Below are 21,721 nucleotides of genomic sequence, written 5' to 3'. Positions count from 1 at the left end.
GTAAAAAAATATCTATCAGTTAAATTCTCTACACTGCTCAAATGTCAATAGCTATATAGTGTTTCAAATTTTGGAGAAATGCATAAAATCTAGTTTATCAAAAAAGCAATGGTCTTAGAACAAAGTAAAATCTTAACTAGTCAAAGGAACAATAAAGGGGAGATATGTCTAACCTCAATTTCATAATCATTAGAGACAGTACAGACAATTTAACAGGTATTTTCTTCATAAAAACATTCCTAATTCTGCTCCTCTGAAGGGCAGTTTTGGATCACAGTTCTTAAACAACTTTCATGCTTTTCTTAAGCATGGAAGCTCTAGTTTAATACAATTCAACAAAACATTACACACACAATCCTTCATAATCAAACTTACGTTTTCCCAGTATATCAACTGCAGAGTGGTGACCAATAATATACAAACACTAAACCAACAAAGACCCTTTCCAAAATACAATCGTTGAAAATGTACCTGCAGGAGAAAGGTGTACAATTGCAGGCAGAGGTTTCAAAATTATTTCAGACATGCAATTTCTGCTCTGAAAGCTAAATGCATTACGCAACAACCTGTCTTCAAATTTTTATTCAGAACAAAGATGATGGAGGAAAAATTTTAAAATTGTAAGCACATAGCATCCAGAGGATTGTTTTCAATCCCAGTTCCCACAAAGCTGTGCCTTAACTGAAGTCTAAATGCTGGTTCCTCAAAAGAGAAATTGCATGAGCCTCTAGTACAGAGTTTTATATTCAATCCAGTTATGCCAGCATGTGGTATTTAAGGACTTGACCCCTCAGATTGCCTAGATGAAAACTGTTACTTATTGGCTGTGTTAGAGACTACAATTCACAATTCCAGTATGGTGACTAAAGGACCCTGATCTCACAAGGTCTGATTGTTCCCAAGGATTTACGATGATATAAAAAAAATGTAAATACTGAGTACATGCCAAGATTACAAGAACCAACATAAAATTAAGCCAGCTACTAGAGCCATATTTTATGAAACCAATTGCAATAATTTCAGTTGCCCAACTCTGATTTTGTACATCTATATTTTTAAGCCATGTGCTGAAGAGAAACCAGTACAGCTTTATTTTCTGTCAGTTCCCCCCAGGACTGCTGAGCTGCACACTATTCCAGAAAACAAAGTACAGCAAATCAGGCAATGTGCAGCATAATCTGGGAAGTATTTAGCTAACCATGGATTTCAGAAAGATGTACATGGAGACAGGCAAATGTGACACTGTGTACCCAGAGACTGCATTGCATTGTAGACAGAAATATCCCAGACACCTTAAAAACAGTCATGTTGCCACTGAACATAAACAGTTCTGAATGCAGAAAGGAATGGTGTAATTTCTATAAGCAGGACGGGACTTTGGTGGAGCAAACAATGTAACTGCACTTAAATCTCTTCAAATCAGCCTGGTTGCCATCTATGGCAGTGATGAAATCCAAGAAGTGGGTTATATTATACCTTTGGTACCCTGGGTATTCAACATCTCTTTAAAAAAGCATTTTAGGTGCTGCAATGTTTCAACAACAGTTCTTCACCCTTTCTTTTAAAATGTGGCTAAACTTGACACTAGAAAATCAAACTCATTCCCTTATCCTCAGAGTAGGGCATTTAACTGCAGAAGTGTTTGCAAGACCAGAACTTCCATTAGCTGTCTTTGCAAATAAATGTGGCATTTAGCCAGTGAGCTGCTGACCAAGAGTCTCTCCCACACCAGAATATTTTGCACTGGAGACTAGGGAGTCTAAATGTCAGCTGCCTTCACTGACACAGCACTCAAGTTGCTTCATTGTCCCTCTTTCTCAAGGAATCCCTTACATCAGGGATGCCCAAAAGACTCCGTAAAAGGAATTCACTTTTTTTCCCCAGAATTACTTTTCTGGGTTCTCCTGTATCTGCTCATGTTTTTTTTTTCCAATGCTGCCTGTGGCAACCTCCCCAGCACACAATGCCTTAAAGATGAGTGCTTCCAAATTTCAAATAATTACAACTGTGCAATGTGAATCTGAAAGCATTTTTGTGTCTTGTCTGAAGAGTCAGATTACTACCAGGAAAGTAGATACTAAAGTCTATAGGCAGGTTTTGTAAGTGCTATTATTTAATGTCTCAATGAGCTATAAAACTCTGCTAAAGCAAATCCCCTGGAGGGGGTACAGCCTACCAAACAGATTAAGTATTTTTCAAGCAGTGACTGCTACCAATTGATTCACCATCATCTTCATTATTAAATAAACATCTGGAAAAGTCATCTATATTTCTAAGAGAGACTTTTGCCTGTCCATGGCTTGTATTCATTCAGTTTTCTGCAAGTTTGCTATGAAGGTGCTTTACCTAAAACTTGTTTCTCCAGTGACAAGCAGCACAATTCTTCCTTTAAATAACATAACTGCCTTTGTACTTGAATACACTATTTAGAAAGCTGATGCACAACTTCAAATAGAAAAACAACAATTAAATTGTCACAGAAGATTTTGCAGGAGAGATAAACACAGTAACCAAACTGAAAATATTCACTTAAACTGTGAACATTGTGTAGCAGAATTAGTTTTTAAAATGAAGACAGAGATGCCTGATGAAAAATATAACCTAGATCAATACAAAAGTCTGTTTGGATTTATTGATTACCTAAACTATAGAATAGACTTCTGGACACTGAGCGTTTAAAGTCACATTTTAACACTTTTCTGGGGACTCTTTTGCCATATACAAGGATGTTTTTGGAGCTCTCATTTTTGAGATTAGCCTTTCAATTTGTGCAAGACACTTGGTGAATTCCACCCACATACAGATTTTAGTCTGCCCACTGATATGGTAGTGAAATTGGGAACAAATGCATACATGGAGCTCTTCTGGCATTCCTACCATTCCAGCAAATCCTATCATTTCCTATACATCTCCATTCTTACCAGGCAACATAGAAAAAAACCCAAATCATATCTCAATCCCATGATAAAATTCCTGTTTAAGTGAATTCAGTGTTCTTGTAAACATGAAGATCTTAAGAACTCGCTAAGCCTAGATCTCAAGCTTCAATGGACTCTTCTGTTTGCAAGCTTTGACTTTAACCATCTGCAATGCAGTAAACTAGCAGCAGTTTGCTTTTATTTCAATGTAAAAATGCACCTTAGAGTAAAAATAAAAATCTATGCTATTTGAAAGAGAAAATAAGAAGACTGTCAAATGCTTTTATATCATATCTTTGACAAATAATTTCTTGTTACAGCAATAATAAGCAGAACTTGTGTATACATGAAGATATCATTCTCTGACACTTGCTTAAGGACACTGGAATTTTAACACTTCATGCTTAGATAAAACACTTTGAATCTCTGTGGTGTTTCCTCCTGGAATGACTCACCAGTATACCAACTTGCCTTTTGGTTTTCCTTCATTATTAGAATAACCAAAGCTGCCACTGTGTTGTGCCTGTGCTGGATGCCATCACACAGAGGTTCCTGCTCAGTGCTCTATGTGCTCTGTGACACCAATATGGCAAATGCACCGACATTCACTTTACTTCACAGAAACAGTCCTCTGTAAATGTGTGATGACTTTAAGGTAAAGCCCTAAACATTTTATTTGGGAAGTATTTACTGCATAGCATCACAGGGAGAAGCTAGGGCATCCTGTACCCATGAGAATGGTGGAAATCCATAGTGAAATCCTGACACCAACAAAATCAGCACAAAACCCTCACTGATTTCAAGGGAAGCGGAAATATACCTGGACTAACTCCAGACAGTCTCTATAATGCAGGATACAGTCCAACCTCAGTGTGCATTTTGTTAGACACACTCTCACATCCAAGTAGAAACTATTAGTAAGTCTCAAAGTTTCATCTGCACAGTTTCAGTTACTAGCTGGGAACTCAGGCTGGAGATCTGCATAGTAAAAATAAACTACAATAAGACACCAACAACAAGGAGAAAGCTCTTTTGAGGACCACAGAAAAACACTTCACAATGCCAGTGGCCTCCAGCCTACAAACTGAACTCATGACATAATATGTTTTGTTGTCTTACTTCAGTTTAAATGCAGAACTTGTATTATATCAGAAAGCCTGAGGAAAGATTTAATGATTTTAGGCAGTGACTCCTCTTTACCCCTGTAATCTCCTGGACAGAAAGAGAAGCAGAACATGCAGCAGGCATCAGCCATTGTCAGTGTTTATGTGAATTACACACAAGTCTGCCTACTTGGGAGGCTTTAAAATAATAAATTGGTTCTGTTTCTCAGATATCTAATCACCGGATCTTGGTGATTCAGCTCAGCAAACACTTTTTTTAAAACGAGAAGTCTCATTTGTATTCCATTAATCTCTCCTGCAACACTTCAGAAGAAATATTACTTTAATTTTATACCTTCCACAATTCTTCAAAAGCTTATGGTAGCTCATGGAGAGTGGATGAAACCTAATGCCCATTAGTGGCAAACTCCCACAGGGAAAGTTCTCCCTCAGCCTTTGTCATGTAAGGCTCCTGCACTGCAGCGTGATTGTCCAATTACTGTGAGATCTCTCTCCTTACTGCAAACAGAGCAAACAAGTTTATTAACAGCCATTACTCATTTTCTACAGTAGTTGTGAGCAAGCAGAGCACTGCCTGCCAAATGTGAGCAGCAGTAATAGTTTGTATCTACACAGAGCTCATATCAAATACAGTGAGCAATGGGTTTCACAGGTGAAGAGCAGTAGGTGGGCTTAGCTTGATTGCTAAAAATCCCAGCAATTTCAAATTACAGTGACAATGCAGTCATTACACAAACAAATTCCCAATAATTATGTAATTTAGACCCAAGAAGGATTAGGGTGCCTTATTACTGCACTTTGTACACTCCAGAGTACACTCCAGATCTTTTTTCTCTATTGAAGAGATTTAAGGAGCCTTTCAAAGCTTTGATATTACCAGAAAATTGAATTGTACAGTACAGTAGGTAACTGCAACATGCACCAATTTAGCTGGCATCAAAAGCAGTTAAATCTTTTGTCTCCATCAGTGAGAGAGAGAACGGCTAACCAGGCCAGAACTTTCATATATTGAGGTGACATCTTAGATGGAAATATCACAGATCAATACTCAGCTTCAAGCATCACCCCAGTTAACAAAAATTACAGTAAATCAGGGAGACTTATTTATAAACTTTTAAACAAGTTATTCCACAATTAAAGATATGCACTAATCCTGCAATGAAACAGCCAAGGTTTTGGCAAGAAATAGAAGCATTCAGATATTGGCAAGCAGATGCAGTATTTTGAGGTTACTTCTAACTTCACTGCCTAGGGAGAGCTTTCCTCAACTCCAGCTCTCAGTCCACACTGTGACTGTGTATTTAACACCAAATCATTCTGCTTTGGAATACCACAGGAGTTGTAGAGGGCAAGGACATACAGGGAGACCTGCCTTACATTCAACTTTATGTATGAACAGAAGGAAGAAGAGCACTTTTCAAGATTCATACTCAGCATCCTCAAAGACCATGTTAAAATCTTCTCAAGAGTGAAAGCTTAATATTCCTTAAGTGTTTTAAAGCACACCACCTACCTCTCTAGGCACACAAGCTTTCTGTGACACAACTGGTCTTATACATGGTATTTTTACTGTTTTGGGATCTGATCCAGTGCACTTGTACAGATAGGAAGATAGGAAACCTAATCCTATGACTTCAAAGTGTTTAAGTCTGCAGACATGGGCTTCTTTGGCAATTATCTTAACTTGCAATAAAATTCTCCTTTACTCACAAACACTAGGCTGTTTCAACACTGTGGGCATAACTGTATTTAGTCCAAACATGCTTTTAAATAATCCTTTTTCATATTTAAAATATCACCTCCAGAACAGCAGGGAAAAGATGCCTTTTGATTTTGGAATAGAAACATTGCAGCATTAACATTTAAGTCTAAAACCAGTGAGAAGCTAGGTAATTAAAAGATATTTATTCAGCCTGATACACTGTGTACAACATACTGGACAACTTCCTTCTTTGAAAATATCAAAGGGTAAAAATATACCAGAAGAGACAATCCTAAACTCTAGAGGAAAGGAAAATATGCATAACCATGTCCTTCCTTTTCTTGCCTCTCAGTTCCAGCTGCTCAGTACTTCCCATCACAAATATGGAGTAGAGTGCTTTCAAAAATGCAGCTGCCTAGAACTGTAGGACAGATACAAAACAAATCACCTGGAAAATACCTGATCCTCTTGAAGCTCACTGGTAGGCCATTCATAGCACTGAAAATGAGATTCTCTGGTCATAGTACAAGTAGTCTTGTCTAGCACCCCTGGCTCTAATCCTCAGACAGACCCTCTCCTCAGGCATAGACCCTCACAGGAGGTCCTACAGCTTTGGAAAGCAGCTGCTGCAACCCCTTCTACAGAAGGGTAGGAGGCAGGTGTGAGCCACGGATCTGGATACACCATTCAAATTTCTACCAGGCCTTGGGTGGTTCATGCTGAATCCTTCCATCTGCCATGGAGATGTGGAGTTTCTTTTCACTGCCTGCCTCTCCTTCCCTCATGCAAATTTTTCAAGACCTGGTAACTTAACTATTCCTGAGGATATCTGCCATGTAAAGAAATTTAAACTATCATCCTTCCTTTTTGCCCTGCAATTACCTCCAAATGATAGGTTGCACAACAGCACTCTGCTGTTACTGCAAACATGTAATCAGAGAACTAAACTCATAGGAAGGAGAAATTTAGGGAGAAAATCTGCTATCTCCTATTTCAGACCATCCATCAGCCTATCCAGAAACGCCAAAACAAAAGAGCACTACAAGACCCAAACAGAAAGAGTGAACCTTTCACTATTTCACAAAGGTACATTACTCTGAGCCCAGAGGCAGGAATGTCATCCTGACTACACAGATCTACAGTTGCCATTGTTACACACGATTACGTTTGTGTTAACTTGTGCCAAACTTGGGCTATTGGGGAATTTAAGGAGGCAAGCTTTCCAAGTCAAGCACTGACAGAAACTGCACTTCTTGTCTTATTTAAGTGTTCTTAATAGTGTTTTACAAAGCCTTCCAGCATCTTTCTTGTCTTGATATGCTTAACAAGCTAATTTCCAAGATTATTTATTCCACTACTAAAAATCAGAAGCCCAAAGAACAAAAGGTACGTGTCAAACTGTTTGAGACTATAAAGATGAAAATGCACTCAAGTAATTACCTCTAGAGGTCAGGAAGTCCATTTTCTTTCCTTAAATATCTATTTCAGTCCTCACCATAAACTAATAGGCAATTGAACAATACTATCAAGAGTTTAAGCCAGAAATAAAAGACAGTAAGTTTTTGCAGGCTATTCATCATTCCAGAATTATTGCATGTGGTCACAGTGATCTCTTGTGCTCACACTCACACATAACATGAGTGCCACACTTGTCTTTTCCCAGTAAAGTCCAAACCAAATGGAAAAAAGAAAGCTGGCAATGTCCTTTTTGACAGACATATAAGGATTTGTTTCCAGAAGGAGGAAAGTTTCATGATCAACAGTAAAAGTAGGCAAAAAGAATGGAGAAGAAACAAATGCAAATAAACTTATATTTTTATCTGTAGAGCCAAGAATGTGATAAGCTCAAAGCAAACTGTAATCCATAATTTGAAGAGAACTTGCACAAAGACCACTTTTTTTCATGTCAGGCAAATAATCTTTAGCAGTAACAAGGCCAGTAAACTAAACTAAATGGCAGGCAATTTCTTGCAAATCATAACCGAGATGCCATTTTTGGATGTCACTAAAACATCACTGGCATAAATTTAACTTGTTCATATAGAAATGTGTGTGTCTGTACATGCAAAATACAGCCCTCCTAGTTCATCCCTTAAGCATGCAAGAAAATCGGGGGCTGCCTTATGTCAGACTCTTGTCTGTCAAGAATCAGGGTGTTAATACAGAGTAGAATCCAGAACTTAAAGCATGGTAGGTGGAAACTATCTGACCTTTATCACTGCATTTTTTTATTTTCCTCTGGCAGCATTCTTCAACTTCATTTTCTTTATTCTAGATAAAAGAAAAATTTATTTTTTATTCCAGATAAATTCTACTGTTTACACTGAAATCTACATTTCATATGCTACTTCTGCCTGCCTTCTTGAAAAGCCTCTTGCTGAGACTAACCTACATTAAACATGCATTAAGTTTTAGCACAATTCATCCCCAACACACTTGTCTCCAAACTATTTTGGGATACTTGAGAATGACAAGATTTCAAGGTGGAAAGACACAGAAGAAGTCATGGAATCACAGAATTGTTTGGGTTGTAAGGGACCTTTAAAGATAATCTAGTTTCAATGCCCCTGACATGTAGGGACACCTCTCACTAGACCAGGTTGATCAGGACTCCATCCAGTCTGGCCTTGAACACTTCCAGGGATAGGGCATCCACAACTTCTCTGGAAAACATATTCCACTGCCTCACCACCATCTAACTAAAGAATTGATTTTTCGAATCTAATCTAAACCTCTCCTTTTTCACTTTAAGAACATTTGCCCCTGTCTATTACTATTTGCCTGCATAAAAAGGTCTCTCTCCCTCTTTCGTATAAGCCCCCTTTAGGAACTGGAAGGCTGCAATGAGGTTTCCCTGGAGCCTTCACTCCTCCAGGCTGAACCCAACTCTCTCAAACCATCTGCATAAGCAAAGTGCTCCAGGCCCCCGGAACATCATCAAGGTATTGTGCTTCTACACATGTCAAATCAGTCTATGACCAGAAGTAACTGTGGGGTTTATGTCATGCTGTTCCCACATGCTGTTCCATGGCAAAATATACCTAACTAATGTGTCAAACATTTTTGTTGCAGAGTCACACTCTGTAACAGTATTTAAAAAAATAAAAAAAAAAAAAAAAAAAATGGAAGCATGATTGTTTTTCCATGAACCTCAGCTGAGCTAACTGTTGTTCTAATTTACAAACTCACAAGTTCCTCTGTGGAACACATTGCCAAGATAATTTACCAATATGTCAAACCTGACATAGGATTTAGTTATGTACTATCTTTTGTTTCTGTAGTTTCCAAACCATTACTCATTCACTAGGATATTTTTTCCATATTGAAGTTTCAATTTGCAAGTTTCAGCAGTAGCACAACTTCTAGTTGCACTCCACAATTCACCCTCTCCACCTGGGAAATTGTGTGACAATCAACAGCCTTGACTAATTCTTTAAAAGCACAAGTGTCAGACAACATTGGTTCTCTCCCACAATTCATTACCTTGATTTTAACCTTGGTAACAAAACCTAAGTTTTAATTCATCATGGCTTAAGGTAAAGCAGACATTAAAAACTAAGATTGCGTGCCACTGAACTGCCATCCTCTCAGGAAATCAGGACTCTTTTTCACAGCTATAATAAAGCTTTTGAATAGCAGTGTATTTATCATGCATTTATTAGCTATGCAGCTGCATATTTAGCAAGCTAATGATATCCTGGTAAAATGAAACCAGGGTAACACATTCAACACCTGTATTTGTCTTGAGACAGAAAACAAGATTGATAATTTTTTAACTCTAGAGATTGTTCTGATTAAATGCGAATTAGGGAGAACCTGTCATAGGCTTGATAACTTTTTTAATTAAAGTCTTTTATTTTTAAGTTTGAATGGACACAATTTGGTTTATTGTTTAGTACCATAGAGAGGCAGACTACTTGATTTGTTTTTTTAACACCTGCTTTGCTTTTCAGCTCTAGAGAAACTTAAGGCAACTTTAGAGACACTGTGGTATCTTTCTTACCTTCCTGTCTGAAAGCTCTTCCACATGCTGAACCACAGTGAATTATGTCAGCGTGTACTGACTAGAAATGACACTGGTCTGGAGAGATTGGATCAAAAGTTTTGCTGTTATGCTCAAAGGACACCAGGTGGTGGTGTAAGGCTCCTTAGAAGCATATTTGCATTCCTTACATTGTGACATTCATGTTGTCTTTCTTTCCAGGCTACCTTCTCTCCTTCAAAATGTGCACTGCTAAAAGCTTTGAGTCAAAAACAGTAACACTGGGCCTTGGAAAATCCAGCCAACATGTTTCTGGCAGTATTCTCAAGTGGGTACCAGCAAGAAGAGGAAGAGTAAGCCAAACATACACAAGCACTTTTTTTCTGACCAGTGTCCCTGATGCCAAACAGAAGGTAAGAGTGGCGTCATCTGGATCATTCCAATCCACTCCATTTCCCAACCTGGCCCTAAGAAGTCTTTAATAAGCTTTACCAGACTACCACTCAATGAAAACAGTCTGGTACAAATCTCACTCTACCAGCTTAAAACTAAACATGGCATTATTAATATTTAAACTTATTAATAATGATAAAGTTGATAAAGTTGTCAGGATCATTCCTGTTAAAGTCTTGTATTCACAAACTGCAAATCAAAATGCATTTAGAATAACAGTGTCGTGGTTAATAAGGCTTCACAACATGAGCCTTACTTTCTCCTTTCTTCATTTGTTTTATGCTAAACTCATAATTTGCAAACCTTCTGTCCTGTTCAGTCACACAGTCAGAAACAAAGGCCATTCCTATTTCTAACACAACATTCCTATACAACATACCAATGCACCACATTAGACTGAAAGCTTCTGGGTAGAGTGTTTGAAGAGGTTAACTGTATAAGGACATCATAATTCAGGGCATTCACAAAGCTCCTTAGATAGTTGAGAATGACCCATAATACAGCAGCTACAGAAAAATCTACTACTAAAGAGCTTTGAGAGCATGAAATCAAGTCAGGTATATATTAACTGACTTTTTTTCAACATTCAAATCAAACAAATTCCATCTGTGAAACAATTTCATTACTTCTGGCAATGAATGCTTGATATAAATTAAATTATTGGGCAAAAGATAAATATCAGTACCTGACACCTTTTCCTTCTATAAAGAAAAGTTTTCTACTTAGATACTAGTTTCAATTTTCGTACAACAGTTATGAATTTTCAAGGAATGCCCAATTTTTTTTACTGTGATACACCACACACATTTGCAGGTGCAGAGTGCTTTTCATGGCCTGTTACAACTACTTGGCACAGCAGTGTCATTAGGGTTTGTGCTGAAGTTCACTTTCACTTGGCACCTCCAGTGCAATACACAGATTCCCTGGAATAAGAACTGACAAAGGGGAAAAACTGCTGCTGTTTGCAGCTCTGCCTACAAGGGCCAGCAGGCCAAGAGGTGCTGTTCTCATGAGAGTGCCTGGTAAAAATGACAGATTTCTATATTAACTCTGGAGGTCATAAGTTCAGCACAAACTCTGAAAGAGCATTTAAACCAAAGCAGTTGTTAGTAGCTCAAATAGTTCTTAATAATTCATGTGATCTCTGCACTCTTTTCCTGCTGCATTTCTTTGAATACTTCAGATCTACACTTGCCAGCTACTATAAGCTATAAAGCCTTCTTGTTACAACTAGCTGCAAGCTGAAAACAAAATTAAAATCTCATCCAATAAAACTCTGATAACAGCAGGCCCAATGTTTTTATGACTAAAATTAAAAGCTTTGTTCATATTACAAAGCAGTCAGAGACAAGATGGAGTAAGCACTGTTCTGACAGGCTCAGCACAACAGGAGAGAAGCCTCTGCACTAAAAGACTGACAAGTCTAAATCATTAGGGGAGTGTTTTTAGAAGTCTGGGGCACAGAATCCCACAAGCCTGAAGGAATATTGGATAGTGCAGAGGCTAACAAGGGAGGAGAGAAGTCAAGTGAATCCACCCTTACACAGAAGGTAAACATTAAGCAGAATCCACCTGGGAGACAGTTTTCAGCAAAAAAAAATTTCAGTGAACACTGATTTAAAGAACATAAGATACAAAATTAATAGGTTTTTGAAGAAATATTGTGCTGAAACTCCCTTAAAAGAAAAGCAGATCCAAAAATTCATCCTACTTTGTAAACAAGTACCATTTTGATAGTACTTTTAACACATTCAAGACTTCCTCTACCATATGACTCTACGTGTTAAAATATTTCAACTACTGCTTTCCTCATGTGATTAATCAAGCATTTATTGTCAATCTCTGGAAGAATTTCAAGCTGAAATGTGGGATTTAGACCCAGACTGAAAAAAAAATCATTTAATAGATAACTGGAAAAAATAATTGCTGTATTAACTAGGTAGGCTGAGTCTAACTCTAGTAATTAAAAGGATGAAAATGCTTAAATGGGTACTGGCCCTTATCCCTCCACAGTGGGAAAAAGTAACCATCAAGTTGGAGTCCATTTCAAAAGCACTAAAGATGAATAATGGGGGTGAGAGAAAAAGCACAAGGATGGGAAAGCAAATGTGTATGTGAGCACGAACACACATGCGTGCTCTTACTGACTGCCATGTATCAGCAATAAACTGCCTGAAAAGCAACAAGGACTAACCTCCACATTTTAGTGAAACTGTGCATCAGGCTCACACAGCAAGGCAGAGCTGGAGGTTTGAGTCCATCCATTTGAAGGAGGAGGCCAGGAACACCATACAGAACCAGATATTTCACATAAAAGAAAAGTACTTGAGCTAAAGCCAGGCCACCTAAAAGAAAAAAAGCAACAAAACATACCTTAAACAAGTCCTGAAACATTTTAAAAACCTGTTAATACTGATTACCTCCAAACACCAATTATTCCAAGAACTAAGGCAAGCACCATTGCTTGATGGGACACACATCATTTGTCTCTTTGCAGAGACACAGCACACAAGCCCATACACCTATGATACCAGGCACACATACAAAATGGTACCATCATTCCAGCATGAAGGCACAAATATGCATCTGTAGTTCCACTCTCAAAAATCTCTGGACTATGGGTGTTGATCGCTATGAAAAATACGCCACCTGACTTACGTTGGCTAAAAATCAAAATAAACCAATATAAACAATGAACATTTATCACAGGGACAGTAAATTTATCCTTGCAAAAAAACCCCAACCAACCACTCTACACCTGTTGCTCCAGAATAGCCATAAACAATGGTCATAGCTGCACCTTATCCTGACTTCCCTACAAACATTCCATGTCCTGTCAGATTATTTGAGTGCCCAGAAAATACCCTCTGCTGCATCCAAGGCATAGAAAACTGAAACTCCACTTGGCATAATGCTTAAAGCATATTTCAGTTTTTAAACCCACAAAGGTCTCCCTAAGGTGCTGTAGCTGCCTTATTTCCAAAGGAGAATTTTTGTCAATGTGCTTGCTCACAGCCTCAGGTCATGACACAAACTCCAGCATCTTACACAGATCTGAGATGAAAATCATACATATTCTCATTATTACTATTATTAATGCAAGTAACAACCTTAGAATGCATTACAGGAAGGAAGAATCATCAGTAGGAAGATGATTCCTACTAATAGCCTACATGTTTTCTGTTGAACAAAGCAGTATTGACCAGTAAGTAAAAATACAGTAATAAGCAGAGGCCAATACTTTTACAGAAACTGGTGAAGTCACTCCTGAAGGACCCAATGACTTTGGTGAACCTCTCCATCTGACAGTTGACATATGGAAAACCTTACCACAAAGAAAAAGAAGGGAAACTAAAATTATACTTCAATAGAGAAAAAAATTATAAAATAAAATTGATATATCTCCTTCTATTCTAGTGCTCTGCTTTTGCTCAATTATATTACCTAACTTAACTGAAGGACTTTAGAAATTCAACACAATTTTAAAGCCTTCCAGCAGACTTTCCTTGGAGACAGTTTTTAATCTGACTGCAGAAGTACAACTCTGAACATTTAAGTAACCTTTTTTTTTTTAGGAGGAAAGGAACATCCCTACTGCATTCTGCTGACTAATGAGTATAATATGGATGACAACCAAAAGGTAAGCATTAAAAATTCATCTACTGATGACTAGGTTGGAAGAGACCTTCAGATCATTGAGTCCAACCCAGTCCTAACACATCAACTAAACCATGGCACTGAGTGTCATATCCAGTCATGTTTTAAACACATCCAGGGATGTGACTCCACCACCTCCCTGGGCAGGTCATTCCAGTACTTTATCACTCCTTCCATAAAAAACTTTTTCCTAATATCCAATACATATTTCCCTTGATGCAGCCTGAGGCTGTGTCCTCTCATTCTGTCAGTTGCTGCCTGGAGAAAGAGACAAACCCTCACCTGACTAAAACTGCCTTTCAGGAAGTTGTAGAGAGTGATAAGGTCAACTCTGAGTCTCCTTTTCTCCAGGCTAAACAACCCCAGCTCCCTCAGTCATTCCTCATATGGCTTGTTTTCCAAGCCCTTCATCAGCCTTGTTGCCTCCTCTGGACACGTTCAAGTGTCTCAAAGTCCTCCCCAAACTGAGGGCCCAGAACTGGACACAGCACTCGAGGTGTGGCCTCACCAGTGCCCAGTACAGGGGAAGAATGACCTTCCTGCTCTTGCTGGCCACACCATTCCTGATCCAGGCCAGGATGCCATCAGCCTTCTTGGCCACCTGGGCACTCTGCTGGCTCATGTTCAGCTGCTGTCACCAGAACCCCCAGGTCCCTTTCTGCTGGGCACTGTCCAGCCACACCATCCCTAGCCTGTAACGGGGGTTATTGTGGCCAAAATGCAGGACTCAGCACTTGGACTTTTAAACTTCATCCTATAGGACTTTGCCCATCCATCCAACCATTCCAAGTCTCTCTGCAGAGCCCTTCTCCCTCCTAATAGATTGACACACACTCCCAGCTTAGTGTCATCTGCAAATTTACTAATGAAAGACTCAATACCCTCATCCATGTAATCAATAAAGATATTGAGCAGAACTGGCCCCAGCACAGATCCCTGATTATTGTATAACAGCCTAGAGTGAAATTCTGACACTAATAACATAAAATGCAAACTCCTGCTGACCAACACACAGCCAGTATTTTGCTACAAGAATCCAACATTTTTAGTTTTGATATCATAATCCACACATACAATAAGAAACAGTTGTGCCATCCAAGATAAAAATTGATGTTAGGACAAAATACTGAGACATGAAGCTTATGTTGTTTTACTTCAGGGAAGCAGGCATTGAGTATTCAATAACACTTTTCCCCAGAGGAAAACAAACAATCAGAAGCACAATTTGGATACTAGCCAATTAGCTCCACATTAGATTACTGCTAAATCATCTGTACAGCCAAATTTCTGCTTTAATTCCCTTCTCATTCAGTGTCTCATTTCTTTTCTGACAAATTTCATTGGAGAGCTGAACACTGACACCCACACAAACCAATTATGAAGATCACAGCTGTCTGTGCAGTAGTAAAATTCAAAATCCTTTGGCTGTGTATGATGGAAAGGTATTTAGAAACAGGCTTTCACTCTGAGACCCAAAAAATCAATACATTCGATTTTAAATGAATGAATGAAATTTTAAATGATGAAAGATTGAGTTCACGGATACAAAGTCATAATATGCAAGTTGTGGAAAAAGGGCATTTTCACCATCTCCAATAACACACATCTCTGTTGCCTTTACTGTAAATAACAGGCAGATCAGTAGCACTGGCATTTTAAACACAGACATCACATCACAGGCACACCTGTGAGTGGAGCCACTCTGTGAGTGGCAATTCTAGAACTCACCAAAATAGCAATACAAAGGCACCTACCAAAAAACACAGTGCAAGTTCTCATTGGTCTTAAACTCACAACAAGCAGTAGGAGAGTTCTGGCCACACAGGGAAAACTAAGGGCAAGATTCACAGCCCCACAATAGCTGGGCTGCACTGGCAACAGGCTTTAAAACTTCTTGCATACCTGAGACATTGCAGCTGCTTTGCATTTGTTCCATTCTAGCACAAAGCAGCCAGAAGCACACTGCTTCGCCTGATTTAGAAGCATGAAATTAACAATCAAATTCATTAACAATATCATACAATTTCTTCTCTAATGTTTGATATGATAATTCCTCCACACACATGAGCATTATTTTAAATTGGAAACAAGCCATATCAAATGTATACCATAACACATCTAAGAGGAAAAAGTACTGCAAAGATTCTATCTTTTCTCCAGAATAAATTAATTCAAAGGATACAAAGTTGAGGTTATTTTTTTTAAACAGAATATGTTAAGTGATAAAATATCAAGTTAAAGTATCCAATCTTAATCCCATGCATTTCAACAGTCAAGCTGTTTCAAGTCCCAGACTAAAGCAATTTACTTTTATAGAAGCTGGTATTTTCAACTTATCATCTTCCAATCCTTAAAAAATTCTAAGCTTCCCTATGCTTTAAAAATGTATTTACAGACCTTCAAATATTTTTCTTAACCTTAAGTTTACTGCAAAACTGCATTTCCTAAGTTTCATAGAGCTTTGAAATAAAGATCATAACAAATTAGAATATTCACAAGACTTAATTTTAGTCTACATATTCTCAAAATTCTGACTGGCATTTTTTGACAGAAGTTAACAAATAGAATATTTTCATAAGCAAGCAACAAAACATTTGCATCCAGGTATCACAAATCACAGTTGACATTTTTCTGTCCTTAAGCAATCATCAAAAGTCATGGTCAACTGTAACTTAGAAGGCAATTTTATTATGAGCACAACATCACAACTTTACCCTTTTTGGCAGCTACATTGACCCTATGGCATTAGTGATTGTAGGTGCTTGTTTCTGTCAAGTATCAGGACAGGTTCCACTAGAAAACAGAAATAAATATTCAGTCACATTTCAAATGGATTACTGACACATGGCGAAGTCTAATAGGAAGCAGACAATTATAACAGCTCAGAATTTGGGGCCATATCAAGTTCAAAATATCCCAGCCTTCCAGCAGTACACAGGAAGGAAGAAACATCATTCTGTGGATGGAGGAATGGCAGGAAAGTACCACAGTGTTTGTCCCGGAGGCAAAGTGCTTCTTTTTGGAGAAAGCTGAATAGACATAAAGGTCCCAAAGTAAAATTACTTACAAGACTAAACAGAGCTGCCAAGGGAATCTCAGTCAAGGCATAGTCAGGTCTTCCAAGTTACAGTAAACCAGAGGGCTTTCCAAGCACACAAATGCTTTAAAGACACCTACCATGAATACTCCCAAGGACTTTGAGAAACTTGGTCTAGTGGAAGGAATGCCCATGGCAAAGGGGTTGGAATTAGATGATCTTTAAGTTCCCTTCCAACCCAAATCATTATATGAAAACATCTACTGCAAGCATTATGTTCAATAGTAAATACTTGCAGGAAAAGGCTCTCTAAATAAACCAAGAGTTATCACATTGCACTGGTTTTTACTGGGATAGTTAGTTTTCTTCACAGTGGCCAGCGTGGGGCTGTGTTTTGGATTTGTGCTGAAAACAGTGTTGATGAAAGCACAGAGGTGTTTTCGTTACTACAGAGTTTAGATAGTCAAGGTCTTTTCTGCTTCTCACCCCCCACCAGTGAGAAGGCTGAGGGTGCACAAGGAGCTTGGAGGAGACACAGCCAGGACAACTGACCCCAACTGACCCAAGGGGTATCCCACACCATATGCTCATGCTTAGCATATAAAGCTGGAGGAATAAGAAACGGAGGATGTTCAGGTATTTGTCTTCCTAAGTAACCATTGTATATGAAGGAGCCCAGCTTTCCTCAGGCAGACCCAACACCTGCCTGCCCAGAGAAGTGGGGCATTAATCCCTTGTTTTCCTTTGCATGCAGCTTTTTCTTTATCTATTAAGCTTCATCTCAGTCCATAAGTTCTCAGTTTTATTCTTCCAATTCTCTTCCCACCCCTTCAAGAAAAGAAAAGAAGTGGGCAGCTGTGTGGTGTTCAGTTTCTAACTGGGATTAAACCACAACATGAGTAAAAAGAAAAGCACTCATAGAAGTAGGTTAATTGGCAACATGATCTTGAAGTTTAGCCTACAGGAAAGATTAGAAAAAGAAAAATTACACATACGAACACTTCTTTTTACAAACAGAAAACAACTTAATATTTTAGAAAAAAAAAATCTAAGTTTTCTGATTCATGTTTATATTTCCAGTTTTCAAAACAGATCTCAAGATGCCAAATATTTCACCAATTTCTCTTTATCATCATCTTCCAGGATGAAAAAAATCTCAGACTCCTCTTAGTATTTCATTACTACTTAGATGAACAGATACCCTGATTTCAATAGCAAAGTGCTGCATGCTTCTGAAAATGAACTCAGAAATCTATTTCCTATCTGTGAGTTTACCAGAAAAAACTGCAAATACATCAAAATCAGCACTCTACATCAAATTTACACAGACTACTCTGGAGGTCTCACTGTCAAAGAAGAACATATATAACATCTCCTCTTCCAACAAATTAAAACATGGGATCAGCAACTACAGATTAAACCACGTGGCTCCACCTCTGAACAGATCATATTCTAGACTAACTTACATGCCAGTCATTTGAAAACACCCTTTTGAAGTAGTAGAAAGCCTAGTTAATAATTAAAGCAGTAATAGCTAATTGACACTACCTTGGGCATGCTTCACTAGAACAAAAGGACCGCACATGGTTAGGATCAATACGTTAAACCCACAGAGAATTCACAACAGTCTATCTATCATGTGTGTACATCTCAGATGTGTATCTATATACCACACACTTCTGACAAAGCACAGACAGATTCTTAGTAAAATATATTTTCACAACTACAGCATCTATTAAGATCTAGATTAATCCAGTGCAACAATTATATTCAACAACATATTTTCATACACACTTATCTTCCATCATTCCCTGTACCTTGCCAGATGGATGTGAAACTCTGCTCAGATGAGCAGAGATAAGTAGATGGTGCTGAATCACCAGGATAAATGTGAAACCTCATCAGGGAAATTTAGGCAGTGCTTCTTTCAACATCTGCATTTTCAGAATCAGATTTAACATACAAATGACCTAGCAACACACATTTCAGTTTCTATACTATAGAATGTACCTCAGCAGAGGGAATTTTACCACTGATAAGCTACATTGTCATAGTAAAGAAAAAAAAATCACTTGTTTCAATTTAAGCTCTTTGAAGCAATGCTATTAAGCTCCCCATTACCACATGTCAGTGAGTTTGTCATTCAGCTGCAGAAGCTTGAAGAACAGACATTAAAAAGGATCACCAATCTACCTGTCTTTTACTCATTTCTTTTCTCTTGCTTCATTACATACCATATCCAAAAATTACCCTGTAGGACAGATGAACCTCTGATCTTGCAGAGTGTAGCTATTTTTCTGGTATACTGCAATTCATCAGGATACTGGATTACTGGAATTCATAGTGGTTTTTATTCTTGGTGTCTGCAAATCTACATTTTACAGTGTAAAATGTAAAGGCAGAAAATTATTCCCAATTAATGTTAAAACTATCATGTCTTCCACTGACATGGAATATGGGTCTTCCTGCTGTTTCATTAATTCTGAAAGCACCCAATTCTTTCAGCCAATCTGACTGATGCTACCAGAATGAGATGCAGCACTAACACAAAACCATGGAATTGCTATAAACACTGCATTTGATAGTCGTCATTAAAAAAAGCACAAATGCTCTGCTATTGCTCCACATGTCAATAGCTAACTATCCACAGACACAAACATTTGTGAACAGAGACACAATGATTTGTGAATTATGGAAAATGCTCACATTCTCCAAACAATGGCTTCCTGGGACCAATAAATAACAGTTCTGTGATTGCACAGCTGACATCTTTAATTCTGTGTTCAGACATTAACATGCCTTCCACAAATGGAAGGGCCACACATATATAGCAAACAGGCACAGAGTTGGGTACAGCCCCATCATATTCCTCATTCTGTTCTGGATGTGGGACCTAATATTTGGTTACTGAAAAGCTACATTGCAGCACTTGGTATGTTGCTGCTTCTAGAAGCTGATTTACCTCTGATTCCACCCACACAAGACAAAATACTTCTCTTACTGCTGGGTAACATTCTCCCAGGTATTATTTTTTAAATTTATACCTGTGTGCCCTTAGCAATGTTAGTTTAGGTCACTTTAGCATTTCTGCTTTACATGGCCATAAATGGCACTGTTATACACTAGGATTTTTTAACAAGCATTGTAACTCAGTCAAGGTTTTAGTTTTGTGGGGGTTTTTTATTTCATTGTTGTCCCACCTTACAGGAACACCACACAGTGATGCAGAACACACTGTAGCTTCACAGTTGTGAGGAGTAGACTGACATTGCCCTTAGGTGCTGAAGGCAGAATTTCATAGCAGTGTTGTCTTGCCTGCACTGCTGGAATTTACTGCCCATTGTTCAAAGTTATCCCAGAAAAAAAAACGCAGTAGCAGATACAAGCTCCCTAATTAGAGGTGACTGCAGAAGAGCCTCACAGCCTTCCCCTCAAGTTTACCAGGCTATTAGGGCAGCCAGGCATCACACTGTAAATAGATGTCCCCTGCTGTTTTGAAGCTCCTGTAGTCAAACAGGAAACCCAGAATGAACAAACCCCACCAGTGTAGAAAGGCTTACATACCATGGATAATCTTCCTGAGTCAACAGCAACTTACTTCTTTGGTCTTAAGGCTCAGTTATCTGATGAAATTAGTTCCAATAACACAGCAAAGTAACAGAGGGGAGTGTTTGGCTCTGTACAGAAAGTGGTGTAGAAACATGGTAAGATCCATAAGGGCCCAGCAAGACTTAATAGTAAATTATTACCAGTACTCATATATTGGTAGCTCCCTAAAACAAGTCACAACAGTGGCCTGTCACTGATTTGAGTCTAAGGAAACCTATACCATCTCTGTGATAAAACCTGCAGAGAAAACATTAAGAGACCAACTTCTAGCTCAAAATCTCACTTACAGTAAATTTTAAACACCTGCCTACATTACTACAAAAATAATGCTTAATGAGAGTAGGGTTACATTTTGAATACACCTTTCCTAAAGGCAGGAAAGCTTGTCTACAGGCAGCTTGTTAAAATAAAATCGCTTAATTTGAAATAAGGATCTTTACAGTCCAAACTTGCTCTAACGGTGGTTTTCATGTCCTGTTGTTCTGAGGCATTTTCACCTTTTCTAACCCTCTGTTCAAAATGCATTTTAATTCTTAGGATAACACACTTTATTTCATCAAATGAAATAAAGACAGACAACTTAGCTGTTGTCTACAAAGTAACTTTTTCCCCACCCTATAAAATCAAAAGTGGTAGTCTTGAAGGGAGGGGAGATCAGTAGCATCATAGCTGGAATATTTCATCACTTATTCTGGAGCCTTCCCTGCAATATCAAGTGGCCAGCCTTTTGTAACAGGCACAAGCACTAGGAGCTAACAGATTTAACTCTATGAATTGACATTTAGAAAAGAAAATGAAAACTCAGAATCCCCTTCCTAAACAGTCACTGAGTGAGGAGTAGAACAAACAACAAACCACTGAGGCAAACCTCTGCCTTTCTTGCTCTCCATCTGCCCTTGCCCTTTTTAGATATAAAAATTATGTACTAAAACATGCATTAAGCGTGTATGTAGTCACACAGGGGTACACAGAGAGTGCACACATTGCCCTCTGCTGACCAGAGTCCAATGCAGTCCAACAGTGTTCTCCAACACACACACATGTGGTGACACAGGTGAGCTTCAGTGAGTGCTGGGCAGGGCTGTACCAGTGTGTGTTTTGATCCCTGGTGTAAGAGACACTCCTGCAAGTCAGGAATCACCAAGGATTTTTCAAACCAAGTTTTAAGGTCTGGGGTTTCTTTGCTTTTTTTCCTTCTTACCTGGTGTTACAGCTGGGAAGTGGGGGCAGGAATCAAAT

General features: G+C 38.5%; 1 protein-coding gene across 2 annotated transcripts in view; it reads right to left on the bottom strand.

Moving 5' to 3' along the window:
- Window positions 1-21,721, bottom strand: part of HHAT (hedgehog acyltransferase) — a 145,961-nt gene that overhangs the window by 115,682 nt on the left and 8,558 nt on the right. For both annotated transcript variants that reach the window (XM_083856828.1, XM_083856829.1), the window contains one exon: window positions 12,374-12,524. In XM_083856828.1, coding sequence (XP_083712954.1) covers window positions 12,374-12,524 — 151 coding nt within the window. The remainder of the gene's footprint in view (window positions 1-12,373; window positions 12,525-21,721) is intronic.

This window comes from Zosterops lateralis, assembly GCF_965231275.1.
Source record: "Zosterops lateralis genome assembly, chromosome: 3".
Lineage (NCBI taxonomy): Eukaryota > Metazoa > Chordata > Aves > Passeriformes > Zosteropidae > Zosterops > Zosterops lateralis.
The sequence above is the reverse complement of the archived record's forward strand: the minus strand, read 5'-3'. Positions and strand labels throughout refer to the sequence as shown.